This window comes from Alosa sapidissima, chromosome 3, assembly GCF_018492685.1.
Source record: "Alosa sapidissima isolate fAloSap1 chromosome 3, fAloSap1.pri, whole genome shotgun sequence".
In the NCBI taxonomy this organism is placed as follows: domain Eukaryota; kingdom Metazoa; phylum Chordata; class Actinopteri; order Clupeiformes; family Clupeidae; genus Alosa; species Alosa sapidissima.
The window spans coordinates 35,396,132-35,415,273 of NC_055959.1; the positions used below are offsets into that span (position 1 = coordinate 35,396,132).

The 19,142-nt window shown below is 43.4% G+C and overlaps 1 protein-coding gene across 2 annotated transcripts in view; it reads right to left on the reverse strand.

The window, feature by feature from the left end:
- The window catches only part of LOC121704974 (corticotropin-releasing factor receptor 1), a 52,482-nt gene that overhangs the window by 7,852 nt on the left and 25,488 nt on the right, over positions 1-19,142 (reverse strand). The window contains exons 6-9 of one of the 2 annotated variants that reach the window (XM_042085596.1): positions 11,341-11,447; positions 7,604-7,724; positions 2,290-2,443; positions 998-1,058 (exon numbers count right to left, since the gene is read on the reverse strand). In XM_042085596.1, coding sequence (XP_041941530.1) covers positions 998-1,058; positions 2,290-2,443; positions 7,604-7,724; positions 11,341-11,447 — 443 coding nt within the window. The remainder of the gene's footprint in view (positions 1-997; positions 1,059-2,289; positions 2,444-7,603; positions 7,725-11,340; positions 11,448-19,142) is intronic. The other variant, XM_042085597.1, reaches the window with a different exon arrangement.

The following is a 19,142-nucleotide window of genomic DNA, read 5'->3' on the forward strand; positions in this document are numbered from 1 at the left end:
ACTTGCTTTCTACTTCTTTTCGCTGGCTCTGCCATGACAAATGTCTGAGAAACTCCATCGCTACCTTGTTCTAGCCGGTTCCTAGCGTGTATGTGTGTAGTGCAGTAAAGCAATTCGTTACATCGCGAGGCTGCGAAACAACGTTCTGTCTCTGAGGCTGTTGGCCCGCTGGCCCAAAGGGTGTTTTTTCCGCTCACAGGCGCTAGGGGGACTATTCAGGGGGGGGCATTCAGGGCCACCATTCAACCCCAAAAAAGTCATATAACCATTCCAATGACTTTGTGAATGTAAATTAAGCTAAAAACTGCATAGTTCCCCTTTAACTGACTCACTAGCAAAACAGTGACAGCTGAACTAGCAGAGAGAGAATATTTTGAAGTGCAACTTTGTTGTGGACGGTATAACCACCTCGGCCTCTAAGTGTGTACTGTGTTGCTTTGTTGTGGACGGTATAACCACCTTGGCCTCTAAGTGTGTAGGCCTACTGTGCTGCTTTGTTGTGGATGTTCTAACTCCTCAGTCTCTAAGTGTGTACGGTGTCTGGAGTATTGATATCAGTGTCCAAACTCCGACAGAGGTGAGACCTGGCTCACACTTATCACAGGCAGGCAGCGCCAACTCAAGACTTATGTTGGTCTGTCTCTGTGTGTGTGCAAGAAGAGAGACAGTGTGTGTGCGTGTGTGTGTGTGTGTGTGTGTGTGTGTGTGTGTGTTTGGATAGGAGGTTGTAGTAGGTGTGGGGAAAGACAAATGATGTCATATTTCTTAAAATCTCATTAGGTTCATATTGAGCAGTCTCCCATTCTGAGGGGGATCAATGCTTTCTGACCCTAGGGTAAGGGGTTTTTGTAAATGACCAATAAGGAACTCCATCCATCTCGATAATAGAATACAACTGACTTGAGATCTTATTGATCATATAACCTCAGGCAGACAAAAGTATGCAGGGACCCATTTCAGCTAAATACAAACAAATAAACAAAATAAATAAACATACTTCTCATTGTCGTAATACAATTTGCCAACAGCCCAGGCAACGATGATTGGAAGTGGAATACCTGCAAAAAATAAAAATAAAATAAATTCTGTCCTTAATTTACTCCTCAAAACATACAACATGATTTATTCGTTGCATTCTAACACATTAAAACACTTGTGTCTGACTACTACTTGATACAATAGCTACAATGTAATACATGAATACATTTATGTAGCAGTATTAACATGTAATTACATATAGCCTAACCCTAACATATAATCTGTCATTTATACTAATCGTTGCATTTCCATATAGCCTAACCCTAACATACAATCTGTCATTTATACTAATCGTTGCATTTCAATCTGACAGTTGAACTCCAGGCTATGCTGGGGGATTACATTAATTGGGGGCTCCACTTCACATCTAGAATATAATAATATAATAATATAATACGGGCACTGGGACATGTTATAATGAATAACTACTGTCAGTGACTGCATGAGTGCTTCAGGACAACTCCCCCATGCTTGGCGAACAAAGAGTGCCTGCAAAGCTCAGTCCCAAGGGAACGAATACCCGTGGTGATTTACGGTACACAGAGATTCTGACGCTGATCTGTGAGGCGTGTGGTGATGAGGGTGATGATTGTGATGAGAGAAATATTGTTTCCTCTCAGAAAAACGCCAGAGAACAAAAAGCTGCACTGAGGACGGAGAATGCGCTCTGCGATCTCCAGCTGTGACAGCGCAAGCTGCAGATGACTCCGAGTGTTCCCTGGGACCCGGCTCTGGCCTCCTGCTCGCGGCACAGAACATTCTTCTGGGTAGGACGCTTGCACTTTTGAGTCTCTGAGGTGCGTGGAATTCAGCATTCAGAACCAACCCAAACAGAGACCCAGTGTGACGCCCACACAAAAACACAGCCCCGTCCAGAGTGGCTGGATCAGATGGAGGCCAGAAATACTCCCCATAGGGAAATAGATCACACCGGACCACAATGTCGGTCCTGTACATAAATTTCCAACTAATGAGACAACCAGCAAACCAACCAAGCCCAAATCAAATATGCACATGTTCTTCATACAGTATCATGTGTCTTTTTTTTTTTGTCCCTGAGGCAAATACGAATTCACAACTACATTCTTGTGTTCTCCCTACATTCTATTTTATTTGATTCCATCAGCACTATTCTATTCTATTCTATTCTATTCTATTCTATTCTATTCTGTTCTGTTCTGTTCTATTCTATTCTGTTCTATTCTGTGGTGTTCTAGATCCATTGGGATGTTACAGTGCAGCAGTGCTCACCCCAGCCGATGCAGATGAACATCCACTTCCTGAGTTTGTCCGTGGAGTAGGTGAGTACGATGGCAGTGTGCAGGTAGCAGCCTTCCCCAAACATCCAGAAGAAGTTGGTCACGTGGAAGTAGTTATACACAGCTGTGACCACACGACACCACAGCTGCAAGAGACACAAGAGAGGTCAAAAACAAAACGGTGGCCATTGAAGGTAGTGCTTTTTGCTGATGTCTGTCATGAAGATTATTCTTAGATTATAGATCTACCATAAAATGTTACTTAAGTAAACTAGCTTTATGTATCTACAGCACCTGCACTGCCATTGAAAACTTCGGGGTCATTGTTTTCAAAGGAAAAGGATTTTTTGTCCATCAAAGCAACAGCAAATCCATTTGGATTTTGTTTTTGTCCATCAAAGCAACAGCAAATCAATCCAAACACAGTGCAGACATCATTCATATTGTTAATGACTATTGTAGAAGGAAATTCTAAAATGATCAAATCATTCAAAAAGGCTAACTGATTATTTGAAGCGCTTTTGCAATTACTGAATGATAGCATAGCTAAAGAAATGCTGCACTGATTAAAGAAGCAATGCACCTGGCCTTTAGATGGTTTGAGTATCTGGAGCATCAGATGGTGGTTTCAATTTGATAGACCAATTTCACAGTGTCCAGGTGTCCGGCCTCATTGATGTTAATGATACCTTAATTGGCAGGGTAAAATGCCTTCCTGTTTCTGTCTTTCCTGTGGACTTTTCTTTTGCTGTCTATGGGACAGTGCTCTTCCACAGGAAGTTGATTTACACAGTGACCCCATCTTGTGAAATGGGCTAATTAAAGGTGGTGATGGTATTATGGTGTATTGTGGTGGTAGTAAAATGAGGAATTCCAAAGGAATCTTGAAGAAAGGAGGCTATCACTCCAGTTTGCAATGCCAAGCCACACCTTGTGGATGGTTGATTGGCTTGAGCGAAGTCAACTCTCTCCAAAAAGAGGACAATGACCCCAAGAACAGCAGGCAAGTAGGGAAGAAGCAGTCCGCTGGTACTCTGCTTACAACGGAGTAGCATGGAAATGTCTAAGTGACCTCAAACTATTGAACAGCACTGTATGGTTCTCACGGTGTGTTATTACATTAAACACAGCTGGGACCACGTGACCCCACAGCTGCAGAGGAGAGGAACGTTTAAATGAAACAAATCATTCTCTGTGGAGGCAGTGCTGAATTTATATCACAAAACAACAACTGCATGTCAGATTGTGACTTATCTGTTGTTTTGTGCCTTATGGCGCCTGGGCCAGCTGGTCCATCTACTTGTGAACGACTTAAATAAACTAGTTTTAAACATCCGTGGTGCCCATGGCTCAGCTCTGCTTACTACAGTGGATGAGTGCTGTAGCATCCGGCAAGAGCTACCAGCATGGCTTAGCTTAGCTTGGTTTAGCTTAGCTTAGCTGCAGCTTTAAGGCCCTTTCACACCCAGTCTTAATTTTCTGACAAAATATTCACACAAAATCACACGACACCTGGGTCATTCCACGTCAATTCAACCAGGGCCCACGCACTTAGGTCTCAAAAAATCTTTGTATATTCCCACAAGGTGTTTAGGTGCTCTGAAAATGATAACCAAAATGATTTTTCAGACTTGTGAAGTCTGCTGTTCAGACCCTGAAGGGATTTATTTTCTGTTCATTGCTTTTTGTGAGAGTGTTTCTACTTATTTCAGTAAGGAAAATAAATCAAGAGCCTATGTTGAGTACAAATATGTCTTCTGAAGGCTTAAACAGAGCCCAGCCAAAAACTCCAATAACATTTGTATCAACTTTGAGGGACAGCTATGACCATGCAGGATTATCTAGACCAAACGTGACAATTTTGCTACATACTATTCCTATTTATGTACCACCAAGCAAAATTTGAGCCTCCTACATGGTTTAGTTCTTGCGCTGTGGGCTTGTGAACTTTGACAAAAAAAAGAGGCTGGACAAAATCGACACCCCCCTCCCCCTGTAAAACTGGCTGTATCTTGGAGAGTATTGATCTTATATAAGAGTAATTTTACAGTGTGTCTCCTGGGTAACATAGGTACACCTGGTAATTTTTTCAGAATTTTTTGAGATCTAAGTCCGTGGGCCCTGGTTGAACTGACGTGGAATGACCCACCTGTTCTCAGTTAGTTTTTACACCCCCGAGGACGAAATTCGTTCAGTCTCAAATTTAGTTTTCATCGCAATAAATGTCGTCCTCAGTGTGTAAAGACTAGGCCTATAAGAACACGTATTTATTTACCACAGTGATTTTGTGTAATAGTTTGTCTGAAAATTCTGACTTGGTGTAAAAGGGCCTTTGGGCTGGTGATAGGCTACACTTGCTTTCTGACCAAGCATTAGTGATGTTACCCGTGAACCCCCTGCTTCGAAGCGTGTATCGAAGACATGAACCAATTTGGAGTGAAGCTTTGTATCGGAGCTTGATTCGTTTTGTGATAATCACGTGATCAGTGACGTCCGAAGCTTCGTTTTACATACACCCACGTGACTGCTTCGAAATTTAATTCAAAGCATTAAAGTTGCGCGACACGGGGGGCGCCGTTGTGGGTTGTTGAAGAAGGAGAGCCAACAGACTCAATTGTGCTGCTGACACGAAAGCTTAGAGCCCGGGCTTTTAGCTCAATTATCAGCATGCTCAACTCCCGTTCTAATGTGCGTCTGTTTCGCGGGTTCGAGTCCAGGCGTGTGCAGGACTGAATCGCACAGTTACAACACAACCCAGATTACAATTGATCTAGGCTACGTACTCAATATAATCACAGAAATGTGTGTGCTATGTGCATGCCCATTCTTTATTCATCTCCCTTCAAAATTGATGTATTTGTTTACGAATACAAGAAATGTTCACAGCCAAAATACTACCTTTATTGTTTTTGTAGAGAAAGCAATTACATTTGTATTTATGCAGGGTACAAAATAGGCTTAGTTAGGCCTATTTATGACATTATTTATTTATCCATTAATTCATGCTCAACATTTATTCATCTTCGACTCAAAGACATTAATGGCTAATGTCTGAAACACTTCGTGACACAATGCTATCCTTAACTTTCACCAGCAGAGGTCCTCATAGAGTTCTGAAGCTTCGAGTACTGAACCTTTTTTCGATACAATTGGATTGAAAGCTTCACTGGTTCAGAAAGCTTCAGTTCGCCATCACTACCAAGCATTCTCGTATATTCGGGTAGGCCTACGCGACTGGCTGCGTTGTGAACGGATTCGTACCTCTGGCACTACACGTGCTACTTGAGGACTCCACTAGAGGGCAGACCATAGTGTTCAGACTCAGAATCATAAATAAAGCTATAAATAAGGCATGCTCATGCACAGTCATGCACTGTGCCTATGCTACCACTCCTAGTGTGCAGAGTGGATATTGCATCTCGCAGACACTTTGTATTCATTTCTGACACCTCATTTACACACAGCTGTGTATGTTTGCAAAAATGCCGTTACTAAGATTAATTTCTATGGGAGCCTCAGGTTGCTTTCACACTGGGTCCGTTTTACTGGACCGTACCCAAGTGCAATTATTCCCCCCAGCCCTGCCCCAGCTGGTCATTGAACGCTAGAGGGCATATTGCGAATTTCAGATAGATTTACGGACAGCCAAATAGAAACTAGGCATTAGGACAAGCCCAACTGGCACACCAAACAGATATGCATTGGAGCCGTTAAAACAGGTACACCCCCAGCTTTAGTAGCTACTCGCTGGGCTTAGTGGCTACCCTTAGTGGCTTCTAGCTGGGCTTAGTGGCTACCCTTAGTGGCTTCTAGCTGGGCTTAGTGGCTACCCTTAGTGGCTTCTAGCTGGGCTTAGTGGCTACCCTTAGTGGCTTCTAGCTGGGCTTAGTGGCTACCCTTAGCGGCTACTAGCTGGTAGGGGTGTGAATCTCTCATGTAAAAGACGATACGATTCGCATCTAGATACATGGTTACGATTCGATACAAGAAAAGATACATGTTTATAAAAAACGATTCAGTACGATTCGATGCGATGTAATTTGCTCAAGGTGCACATTCATTTTATATTATCAATTATCATGGTCATGGTTGTCAATTAGGCAACAAAATGTGTGAATATGATTATATAAACTGAGGTTTGTTTCATATACTGTATTGAAATGAAAAAAGAATAGTCTACATTTCAGTCAAACACAGCAGCCAAATACAACATAAAAATACAATTTTATAGACTTTACAGATTTTATAGAGTTCTATCTGATTGTTTTCATGGAGCTGTAGCCTTGTTGAGGTAAGACAATACCGAAATAAAATAAAACAGTGCTTAAGACACTCTTGGCCTTTACTCATATAGGCCTAGCCTACCCTACAAGAATAAAATAGGCCTACAAATCAATGAACTCTCTGGGCTTATTTTGTTCCAACAGTAGACCTATGCAGAAACCTACAATGCCACAAGTCTGAGTGAATATGAACAAAATCATTGGCTAATAATTTATGCATTGTTTTAGCAGCAAGGGCCAAATTATTATTTAACATTAAGGAAATCCCTTCATCAAAGGTAATGCTACTCTACAGACTATCGTTGCTGTTTAGGAATTAAACTATAAGTGCTTAATTTCGCGCTGGATTTCGAAAAACAAAAGCCGACCGAGTGCAAGTTGTCACATGCTTAAGTTGCAATACATGTATGGGTAATTAGGTCATTTGACAATTTTGGGCAATGAATGTAACCAAAAACGAACTGCATTACCCACAATTCCGTGCCACGTATAGTTTCAAAACCGGAAGTGGGATGAACGCGCTGCTTGGAACGTAAATGAGTCTGAGCGAGCAGAAAAGGTTGTGCACCGATTCATACCAAGTAAATCGATATAACGACCAGTTCATTTAAGTTTTTTTCCGATACGGGGCTTCACGTATCGATGTAGCCGTATCTTACACGTTAAAAACGGTTACCGATACGTATCGGTTAATCTTTACACCCCTACTAGCTGGGCTTAGTGGCTACCCTTAGCGGCTACTCGCTGGGCTTAGTGGCTACCCTTAGCGGCTACTCGCTGGGCTTATTGGATAGCCTTAGCAGCTACTAGCTGGGCTTATTGGATAGCCTTAGCGGCTACTCGCTAGGTTTATTGGATAGCCTTAGCGGCTACTAGCTGAGCTTATTGGTTAGCCTTAACGGCTACTCACTGGGCTTATTGGATAGCCTTAGCGGCTACTAGCTGGGCTAATTAGATAGCCTTAGCGGCTACTAGCTGGGCTTATTGGATAGCCTTAGCGGCTACTAGCTGGGCTTGACTCACCACATTGCTCTCATGGACCTCGGTGTTCATGGTGAGCTGGACGATGAACCAGGTGGCGTTCCTGAGGATGAATGCTGAGATTAGGTTCCAATGGATGATGTTCCTTAAACAACGGATACTCCTGAGAGACAGAGAGAGAGAGAGAGAGGGAGACCATGGAGACCATGATGTTAGTAAAATAAGAGTAGGCCTAAGGGTAGAAGAGAAAACAGACCCAGACTGTTCATGAGTTAGGCTACTGGCCACGTTTTGAGTTGTTTTGTGTTGTGGTTTGAGTTATAGTTTTCCCGCCTGCCAATAATAGCCACAGTTGAAATGTTAACAGTGGAATGGGATTATTTAACATACTGTTAACGTCACCTTGGCGCAGCATCAGTGCACATAACCCACTCAGTGAAACCCCCAATACAACTATTCTACACAAAACGCCATAAATGCCAAAGCCCTCTCCCGGACGCACTCACGCACAGGAAATATGAAACTGGGCCGGGTACTTGCTGAGGGCCCATTAACATCTACAGTAGCCACCTCAGTTCATCGGCAAAGGCCTCCATTGGCACGGAAACAAAAGGGCGGCTGTTGTCGTGGTGAGTGAGTAGGATGCAGGTAGCCTTGTAAACACCCCTAATTATTATGGGATGACTTTTAGTTTCCAGACTCTGGAGCCAGCACATAGACTAATCTCAGAGAGAAGAGAGGGAGAGAGAGAGAGAGAGAGGGGGCGGGGGGGGCGGGAGAGAGAGAGAGGGTCAGAGGAAGAAAATAAAAGTGAATAAGCTAGTGAAAAAACAGCACCTTTAATTGGCTGTTGTACAGATTTTACCTGCTAAAATGCTTGTTTAAGAAAGACTAGGACACATAGAAATAGAAATAGATACTGTAGAATGGCATAGCAAGTAACACAAACCAAGAAGTAAAACTGACACAAGAGATACAATAAATGAAAGCATGACAGCCATCTGGGAAGCTGATTGGCTAAAGAAGTGGGTCATTAATCCTCATGTCTTTGTCTGTGTCCGCTTATTTGGACAGCTGTAATCTGTGAGGGTGTAAACACCCGCGGCGTGATCAGACAACTCCAAACGAGAGCACGATCGCTGCCAGTGCAGCGTACCTAGCTGCCCCAGAGGCACACAGGGGGACCATAGTTGGCGTAACACAAATACACATCATGGTTAAACCAAAGATTGTGAAGGCGGAGCAAGATATTTCATCAGGAGCCACTTCCGGGAACCCAGATCGCACGAGGGGGGGTCATAATCCCCCTTTATGCAGAGCAAAGGCAGCGACTGCTCCATTGAAGTCTATGGGCATAGCTCAGAATTTTACCACATATGTTAAAGGAGAATTCCGGTGTGATATTGACCTAAAGTGTGTTGAAACATGATACCGAGTGTGAATGTATGTCTCATAGCCCATCTCGGCTTGTCCCCTGCACTCCAAAATCTGGCGCTAGTTAGCCGATGCTGAAATGCTTTTAGCATTTTTGAGCCAGGTGTGCGCCGGTTATTTATGCCGTTGCTGTTGGCCGGTTGCAACGTACGCTCATCAATACGTCATCGACACGCCTCTTTATGCAGACAGGATAGCCCATAGACATGAACTACGACGAAGTATCTTGCTCCCATAGACATGAACTACGACGAAGTATCTTGCGCCCATAGACATGAACTACGACGAAGTATCTTGCGCCCATAGACATGAACTACGACGAAGTATCTTGCGCCCATAGACATGAACTACGACGAAGTATCTTGCGCCCATAGACATGAACTACGACGAAGTATCTTGCGCCCATAGACATGAACTACGACGAAGTATCTTGCGCCCATAGACATGAACTACGACGAAGTATCTTGCGCCCATAGACATGAACTACGACGAAGTATCTTGCGCCCATAGACATGAACTACGACGAAGTATCTTGCTCCGCCTTAACAATCTTTGGTTAAACGGTCCCAGTGGGGGGACCGTATTCAACATCGCACACACAGTGTCTGCTTAAGGTAGTCCAGGGGGCATCTATATTCAGCATAATATGCATACAAACACACACACACACACACACACATTTAAACGCACACACACACACACACACACACATTTCCTTGCTTAAGCTCTTCCCAGGGGGTTTCTGCATTTGGTGCTGGCTCTGCTTTCTATCCACAACATTCTAGCCTCAAGTTTCCAAAACTCTCCCTCTCTCTTTCTCTCTCTCTATCCATTCCTCCCTCTTTCTCTGACCATCTCTTCACCTCCCTCTGCCCCTGTTCTTATCACTCTCATACACCCATATCTCTTTTCATTTCTCCTTCCTGTTTAGTCCCTCTCCATCTCAAGGTTCCTGTTTCCTACTCGTCACTGCTTTTCTGTCTGTCTCTCTTTTTCAATTCACTCTGTCTCTCCATCTCAAGGTTCCTGTCTCCTTCTCTTCACTGCTTTTCTGTCTGTCTCTTTTTCAATTCACTCTTTCTCATCAGTTTTCTCCATCTCTATCTTTTCCTTTTTTTCCTCCCTCTCTCCATCTCTCTATCTTTTCCTTTGTTCCTCCCTCTCTCCATCTCTCCTCCTCTATTCTCTCTTTAGTGCTATGACTCCAGATGTCACATAAGGCTGTCCCAGTGCATCTCACCTTCTCTCTCCATCTCTCTCTCTCTCTCCATCTCTCACTTTCTCTCTCTCCATCTCTCTTTTTCTTTCTTTCTCACCCTGCTTCTCTCCATCTCTGTCTCCCTCTCTGTCTCTCTCTCTCTCTCTCTCTCTCTTTCTCTCTCTCTCTCTGTGTGGATGTCCACTCAGCTCCAAGGCCGTCCCAGTACAGCAGTAACAAGCTCATTACCCCTCCTGCTGTGCACCCTGCTTGGTCGGTGTGTGTGTGTGTGTGCGTGTGTGTGTGTGCACATGTATTTTAAGTGAGTGTATGTATGTGCATAAATGTAAGCAACATGCATGTGTTTGTGTGTGTGTGTGTGTGTGTGTGTGTGTGTGTGTGTGTGTGTGTGTGTGTGTGTGTGTGCCTGTATTTAGGTGAGTGTGCAAATGTGCGTCTATGTGTTTGTTTCCAACTCCCCCCTAAAATCCGTGGGTATTAAGCTGCTTGGTATGTGCTCTCAGTTGTTTACTGCAGGGGCCAATCCTATTACTATGTGACATGGAAGTGAAGTGTGAATGAAAATAAATTACATGTGCTGGCAAGTCTTTCCCTTTCCCTCTATGATTACAAAGTTAATATTTCACATTCAGCTAGAGGAGAGCTTTATTCATGTACGATTCTTAGAAGTGAGTTATAATTGAGTTTTTTTTTAGAAAAGCTGTAGTATAGATACATATATTCTCTGAAACATATTCACACAGACACACACACACACACACACACACACACACACAAAGACACAGAGAGAAAGAGAGACAGAGACAGAGAGAGAGAGACTCAAATGGATGTACATTTTTAGAGACAAAATTATAGACACAAATGCTGTCCTGTCATCTTTACATGATTGACCAATTCCATATTAAGATGCTCACAGCCCCAGCCCTGCTAAGGAGCACATCTCTCTCACACCATGGTCCCTATTCTCTCTCTCTCTTCTACCCCTCTCTCTCTTTCTCTCTTTTTCTTCTCCTCTGTCCTTCATCCCCCTCTCTCTGACACACAGAGATCCATCCACACACACACACACACACACACATATATATATACACACATATACTTTAATCTTCCATCTTTGTCCTCTTACCTTAAGCACAGGAAGAGGGCAAAGGCCAGGAGCAGAGCCATCAGGGAGAGGCAGTGGCCCAGGTAGTTTATAATCACCGCTATCCGGTAGTGCAGCTTACTCTTCCTCTGTAGGGCAAAATGCGCACACACACACACACACACACACACATTCACATGCTGGTTATACAAATTTGACTCTTCTAGCACCAACTGTTAAAGGCCCCCTAAAGAGTTTTTTTTTACCTTAAAATAGCGTGTCCAAAATGACCCCAACTGTAGCCAGTTTTAAATCTAGACTTTAAGGAGAAATTCGGCTAATTTTAACACAGAGTTCAGTTGGATCATGTTCACGGAATGCTGTCGGTCAGAAAAAAGGTGAAAGAGATCGGTGCTGTCTGACGTGAGTTAACCGGCTAGTGGCTAAAGCTGACGTGAGTTAACTGGCTAGTGGCTAAAGCTGACGTGAGTTAACCGGCTAGTGGCTAAAGCTGCCAAAGTGCTTACAAGCTACCTTATGGGGGCGTGTTCTAAACTGTACCTTTGCAGAGGCGGACAGAGTACACAGCTTCATTACTTGAGTAAAAGTACAGATACCCTTTGCTAAATTTTACTCAAGTACAAGTAAAAGTACAACAGTCAGATGTCTACTTAAGTAAAAGTACTAAAGTACTTGTTTATAAAAGTACTTGAGTATCAAGAGTACAAGAGTACATTTTCTAAATATTGCATTACTACTGCCACAGTGCTCACATGTATGTACAGAAACATCCTACATAGAGTTATGAAACAATTTAATGTTAATGCCTTGGAGAATGTAAAAGGAATTGAAAGTAAAATTAAGTCATTTCCATCTTTTTACCATGTTGCCAGGGATGGGCAGTATTTATAATACATGTATCTAAAATCCGTATTTCAAATACAAAATACTATTTTGTAATTGAAACACCTGAAGAGAAAACTGTCATTAACTTGTTCAGAAAATTGAAATAGTCTGGCGAGATGGGGCTACAGGTTGGCACATTCCCAGGATGGACCTGCTGCGTCTTCATCCATTGTTTCGTCCATGATTTCGTCTCTTATCTAAATCTGACCATGGAGTTGACTTTGGCGGAAAGCTGAAGGTGATTGCTGATAGGCTGTCCCAATCAGTGGCGCCTGCACAATCCAATCACGTTTGAGAGGGAAACAACAAATTGAGGGTTTCCGAGATTTTTCTTTTTTCCTTTTTATTAGAAGTAACGGGTACTCACGATTATGGATAGAAATGTAGTGGAGTAAAGATATAATATTTGCCTCTCAAATGTACTTGAGTAAAGTCATGAGTACACCCCAAAAATGATACTCGAGTAAAGTACAGATCCTTCAGAATTGTACTCAAGTACTGTAAATGTAAATGTACTCCGTTACTGTCCGGCTCTGTACCTTCGTACCTCTGTACCTTCGTGCCTCCTAACAGACTCAAAATGTCATGACAAAAGCTGTGGAACATGAACAGGCCCCTTACATGACGCCACTGTGCGTGTTGGGGCAGCCATGGCTACTTCGGGCTTGAAACCGAAGGGTCACCGGTTTGATCCCCGACCAGTAGGTAAAATGTGGGCGGGGGAAGTGGTTGAGCACTGCTCTCCTATGCCCACATTCACGGCTGAAGTGCCCTTGAGCAAGGCACTTAACCCCTCACTGATCTGGGTTAGTGTGTGCTTCACCTCACTGTGTGTTCACTGTGTGCTCTGTGTGTTCACGAACTCATGGATGGGATAAATGGAAAGACCAAATTCCTTGTATATGTAAGTATACTTGGCCTATAAACCTGATTTACATACAACCCAATAACTGTGAAGCAACAGTATAAATCCTGTGTTTGTAGCCTAGGCTATCAGACTACCTGTTTCCCTCCGTTGCTTCCTGTAGCCTAACGTCCATACTGAAGTCTAACTCATGCCTTTTCCCATTTCCATGGAGACCGAACGTTAAGTTTATGTCCAAAATAATGATGATTCATCATTGCAGTGTTTATATATAAATATGAATGAGTGTAACAACATGGAAGCACCAAATGAGAGCTAGAGCTGCTCGCTACTGAATGGAATAAGGAGGACCAAAGATGACAGGATAAATAAATAAATGCAGACATATGCAATTATGAGATGTAGCCTACAAATAAAAAGATGAATGTACAGTTTCTTTATTTTTAAATGATTTGACCTTGTGTTTTAGGTTTTCTTTTTATTATGATCTTTCCTTTTTAAACAAGTCAGCACAGGAATAGAAGAGTTTTCAAAGATTTTTTTTAACAACAGTCTCTCCTTTAAATAGAACTCTTTCTTTAGAACCCCCCCCATGGGGTTGTCATGGTCACTTTATGAACAACATGACAGAACAGAACGCACGTTAGCATCAATCGCGACAGGTCTGCATCGTGCCACAAATGATCCTAGCCTGTCAGGACATATTCATCAGCGCTGTTAACACTCGCATCCATGACACGCTAACGCCATCATGGCCAAATGAGCCAGGAATTATAGCTGCCGGACCCTTCAGCCAGCGACCTTCACCTGACGGCCAAAACAACAGTAGCAGGCACTGCTTGGCCTGCGTGATATATAGTACATAACACACTGACTCAAGGGCTACCCTCAGCGCCGGTGAGATCTCCTCCGGGATGTTTATGACATAGCCTGCTGTCAGTCCCTTGTCAGGGTGGGCTGGGCTTTAACCGCAAGACTTTTTCTTGTCACCACCTATCTATATATCTTTCCTTCACTAGTCTTAGTGTAGGAACAGGTCTTTGGATGGTTCCTGCAAAGCTTGACTACTTGAGTTTTTTGGGATGTAAATGAATAAGAATTTAAGCAAGTGAGAGAAATGCAGGTTCACCTTCAAGCAGCCGCCACATTCTGCATACTGAATTTCCTTCCAGGGGTAAGATCTGGCCTTAGAATAACCCCATTCATTAGCAGAGAAAATGGAACAACAGTCATTGTTTTTTTCCCAAAGACTTCACACATCTCTGAAAACTAACAACGATCCTGACAGGCTTGACCTCAGTCAGTTGCTTGAGGGTTAAACGGAGCAGAGAGAGTTTAGGAAGAGGCTTATTAAAAGTGGATGAAATCACTAAATGGATGAGAACAGAGATGTAGTGATTACTTTCCCCCATGCTTCAGCCTCTCTATGGTGACCCAACAAGGACATTCACAGGCAAAACATGCAGGAGGATTCTTTCATGATATATTTCATGTGACCTTAGCACTGGAAGACTATGGCAATTAGAATCAATCAATTTCCCTACATTCCATTACATATTTCACCAGTTAAAATAAGACAAAAATGTGTCATTCATTTCTTTGGCAAACTATTTGTTTCTCAGCAGAAGCCATGAAACAGTAAAAGGCCAACAAATCGATTTAAAAAAACATCATTTATGAAGTTGTTTATTTCTTGTTTTGCCTTCGCGTCGGGTTTGCCCTGTCAGAATGATGATGAGGATGACATCCCTTATGATGCTGCTGATATTGAATTTTAATTTCTGCCGTGTATAGGCAAGGCCTACTGTGCTTGAAGTTAGCTGTGGCAAAGTACTGTTTTTCATAGTTTTAACCACAAAGCCTGTCTAAGGCCTACTAAATATTTAATACCTTGCCATTTCGCGTTTGTCCAGCCTTGCACTTAAGTGAACCAGCCGCCCCATGTCATCCAAAAGATATTTCGGGAGGGCCTTCTAGGCTATCACCATAAGAAAACGTATGGTGACAGTGCTAAGAGATAAAAAGAGAAGTTTGGCATGCTCGGTAAACATCAGTCTTGCATCTAACATTGCGCTGAATTTTAGTGAAAACATTGCTTAGCATTGAGCTGATAGATCAAAAGTCACATATTTAAAGGCGCAGTCTGCATTTTAATCCTAGCTCTCCATTTAGTGTGTGCACTTGTAAAACTAGTGATGTAGCCTACACAAAACAGTTAGGGTCTACCATTTTACTTTAGCAGGAGAGGTGTAGGCCAGGACCTACAGTGTTACTTTTGGAGGAGAGGGAGAGGTGTAATTTGATTCCATTTTCAACTGAAATATCTCTGCCTCTCGCCCTCTCTCCATCCATGCTTGCAAAGTTCTTAAAATGGCTAAACTGAGGGCTTTTTGTAGCTGGCTGATTGGTGTTCAGTTTTGCAAGTAAGTGCCTTCAGGTGTGTATTTGAGTGGTTGCAATTACCCGATGTGTTTTGTATTTTGGATACATGTATGTGTTTTCCAAATGGCACCATGAGATTTCATTTTTGAACAAAGTGTCTTATGTATGAAATAGAGTGTAGTATGGAGGACCAAGTGTATTGCATAAAGAAGTAAGTGTGTTGCAGAATTGCAACTAGAGTGCAAAGCAGCACTTTTGTTTAAAGCAACACCAAAGAACTTTTCCTCTGTCGCACGCACACTATTTGTTTATCCAGCACTGGAGTTGCAAATAACGATGTCAGACAAGGTAGAATATGCTGCATTGATGTATTGCGACATCAGATGCAAGTCAAATTTGTAGTTTCTTATGTCTCATTCCATGGAACTACAGATCCGCTACCCGATCTGGCAAACTTACATAGTGCGGTTATAGCCGATAGAGGGCCGCGAAGCGAATGCAGAAGTGCCGTTCACCCTGTTACGAGTTGATTAACCACTGAAACGATTTTGGAAACATTATTTTAAGGTACAAAAAACTCTTTGGTGTTGCTTTAAGGTATGGGTACATGTGTTTGAGGTATGGTAACAAAAGCTTCAAGTTGTGTTACTTTAGTCTAAGGCATGGGTCTATAGTGTTCAAGCAACGGGCAAAAACTGTAATACACCTCAAAAGGTGTGAGAGGGTGTCAGGGGAAAACCAAGGTGAGTTTTATGTTAAGGTGTGTTTCCTTAGTAATTTGCTGTTCTTGGTTTGAGCACAGGTGTATCTGTTTTCAAATCAAATCAAATCAAATGTTTATTTGTCATTATACAGGTAGCTTATAAATGCAGTGAAATGCTTGTTCCACTGAATCCAAGAGAGAAGAATAAAGAGTCCAAAGTCCAAAGTGCAAAGTGTTTAGGCTATGCTGGTGCTGATAGCCTGGGGGTAAAAACTTTTCCGCATTCTCTCCGTGTTGGACTTCAGGCAGCGGTAACGTTTCCCAGACCGTTTTATGTTAAGGTGCGTTTCCTTAGTAATTTGCTGTTTGGTTTGAGCACAGGTGTATCTGTTTTCTTTCTGTCTGCCCCTCCTCTACTCCAAGGTGGACATTAGCTTATTTGATTACCTCATGGTGCACGTGTGTGTGTGTGTGCGTGCGTACTAGCCCACATGTGGGTGTGTGTGTCTATGGGTGCTTGCCCACATGTGTGTGTGTGTGTGTGTGTGTGTGTGTGTGTGCGCTTGCCCAAATGTGTGTGTGTGTGTCTGTGCGTGCTTGGTCATTACCAGATTAAACGACCAGGTCACCCAAGCAGGCCAGACTCCTCTGGCTGTGCCAGTGCTCTGGGCGAGCCAGCCATTCAGTCCAAACGGCTTTGACACACTAACCAGCCATCGGGTCGGGTCAAACACGGGTCATTGGTCTGACTGCTACTTATGCTTGTGTGTGTGTGTGTGTGTTAGTGTGTGTGTGTGTGTGTTAGTGTGTGTGTGTGAGTGTGTGTGTGTGTGTGGTACTTAACACTGTATAAATAAATAAAGGCCATATAAATACATGTTAAGGGAGGGGGAGACATTTCCTTCTTGAGACTTTAATGTAAAGAGTGGGCAAAGTGAGAAGTCTGTCAACGAGCCAAGTTCTTGTGCTGAGGCTACAGCTATCAGGTGGCCTGTGGCCATTGGAGCATTGAGCACACTCATCAATAGTAGTGCCTGTGGCCATTGGAGCATTGAGCACACTCATCAATAGTAGTGCCTGTGGCCATTGGAGCATTGAGCACACTCATCAATAGTAGTGCCTGTGGCCATTGGAGCATTGAGCACACTCATCAATAGTAGTGCCTGTGGCCATTGGAGCATTGAGCACACTCATCAATAGTAGTGCCTGTGGCCATTGGAGCATTGAGCACACTCATCAATAGTAGTGCATGTGGCCATTGGAGCATTGAGCACACTCATCAATAGTAGTGCCTGTGGCCATTGGAGCATTGAGCACACTCATCAATAGTAGTGCATGTGGCCATTGGAGCATTGAGCACACTCATCAATAGTAGTGCCTGTGGCCATTGGAGCATTGAGCACACTCATCAATAGTAGTGCCTGTGGCCATTGGAGCATTGAGCACACTCATCAATAGTAGTGCCTGTGGCCATTGGAGCATTGAGCACACTCATCAATAGTAGTGCCTGTGGCCATTGGAGCATTGAGCACACTCATCAATAGTAGTGCCTGTGGCCATTGGAGCATTGAGCACACTCATCAATAGTAGTGCCTGTGGCCATTGGAGCATTGAGCACACTCATCAATAGTAGTGCCTGTGGCCATTGGAGCATTGAGCACACTCATCAATAGTAGTGCCTGTGGCCATTGGAGCATTGAGCACACTCATCAATAGTAGTGCCTGTGGCCATTGGAGCATTGAGCACACTCATCAATAGTAGTGCCTGTGGCCATTGGAGCATTGAGCACACTCATCAATAGTAGTGCCTGTGGCCATTGGAGCATTGAGCACACTCATCAATAGTAGTGCCTGTGGCCATTGGAGCATTGAGCACACTCATCAATAGTAGTGCATGTGGCCATTGGAGCATTGAGCACACTCATCAATAGTAGTGCATGTGGCCATTGGAGCATTGAGCACACTCATCAATAGTAGTGCCTGTGGCCATTGGAGCATTGAGCACACTCATCAATAGTAGTGCCTGTGGCCATTGGAGCATTGAGCACACTCATCAATAGTAGTGCATGTGGCCATTGGAGCATTGAGCACACTCATCAATAGTAGTGCCTGTGGCCATTGGAGCATTGAGCACACTCATCAATAGTAGTGCATGTGGCCATTGGAGCATTGAGCACACTCATCAATAGTAGTGCATGTGGCCATTGGAGCATTGAGCACACTCATCAATAGTAGTGCCTGTGGCCATTGGAGCATTGAGCACACTCATCAATAGTAGTGCCTGTGGCCATTGGAGCATTGAGCACACTCATCAATAGTAGTGCCTGTGGCCGTGGGAGCATTGAGCACACTCATCAATAGTAGTGCCTGTGGCCGTGGGAGCATTGAGCACACTCATCAATAGTAGTGCCTGTGGCCATTGGAGCATTGAGCACACTCATCAATAGTAGTGCCTGTGGCCATTGGAGCATTGAGCACACTCATCAATAGTAGTGCATGTGGCCGTGGGAGCATTGAGCACTCTCATCAATAGTAGTGCCTGTGGCCATTGGAGCATTGAGCACACTCATCAATAGTAGTGCCTGTGGCCATTGGAGCATTGAGCACACTCATCAATAGTAGTGCCTGTGGCCATTGGAGCATTGAGCACACTCATCAATAGTAGTGCCTGTGGCCATTGGAGCATTGAGCACACTCATCAATAGTAGTGCCTGTGGCCATTGGAGCATTGAGCACACTCATCAATAGTAGTGCCTGTGGCCATTGGAGCATTGAGCACACTCATCAATAGTAGTGCCTGTGGCCATTGGAGCATTGAGCACACTCATCAATAGTAGTGCCTGTGGCCATTGGAGCATCGAGCACACTCATCAATAGTAGTGCTTAAAGGCTTAACCATAGTGTTAAATTAGCCAACTGATTAAATTGTTCAACTCAATTTCATTTAAGACTTTGCCCGTCATTCTAACACAGTCTATGAGCTTAAAC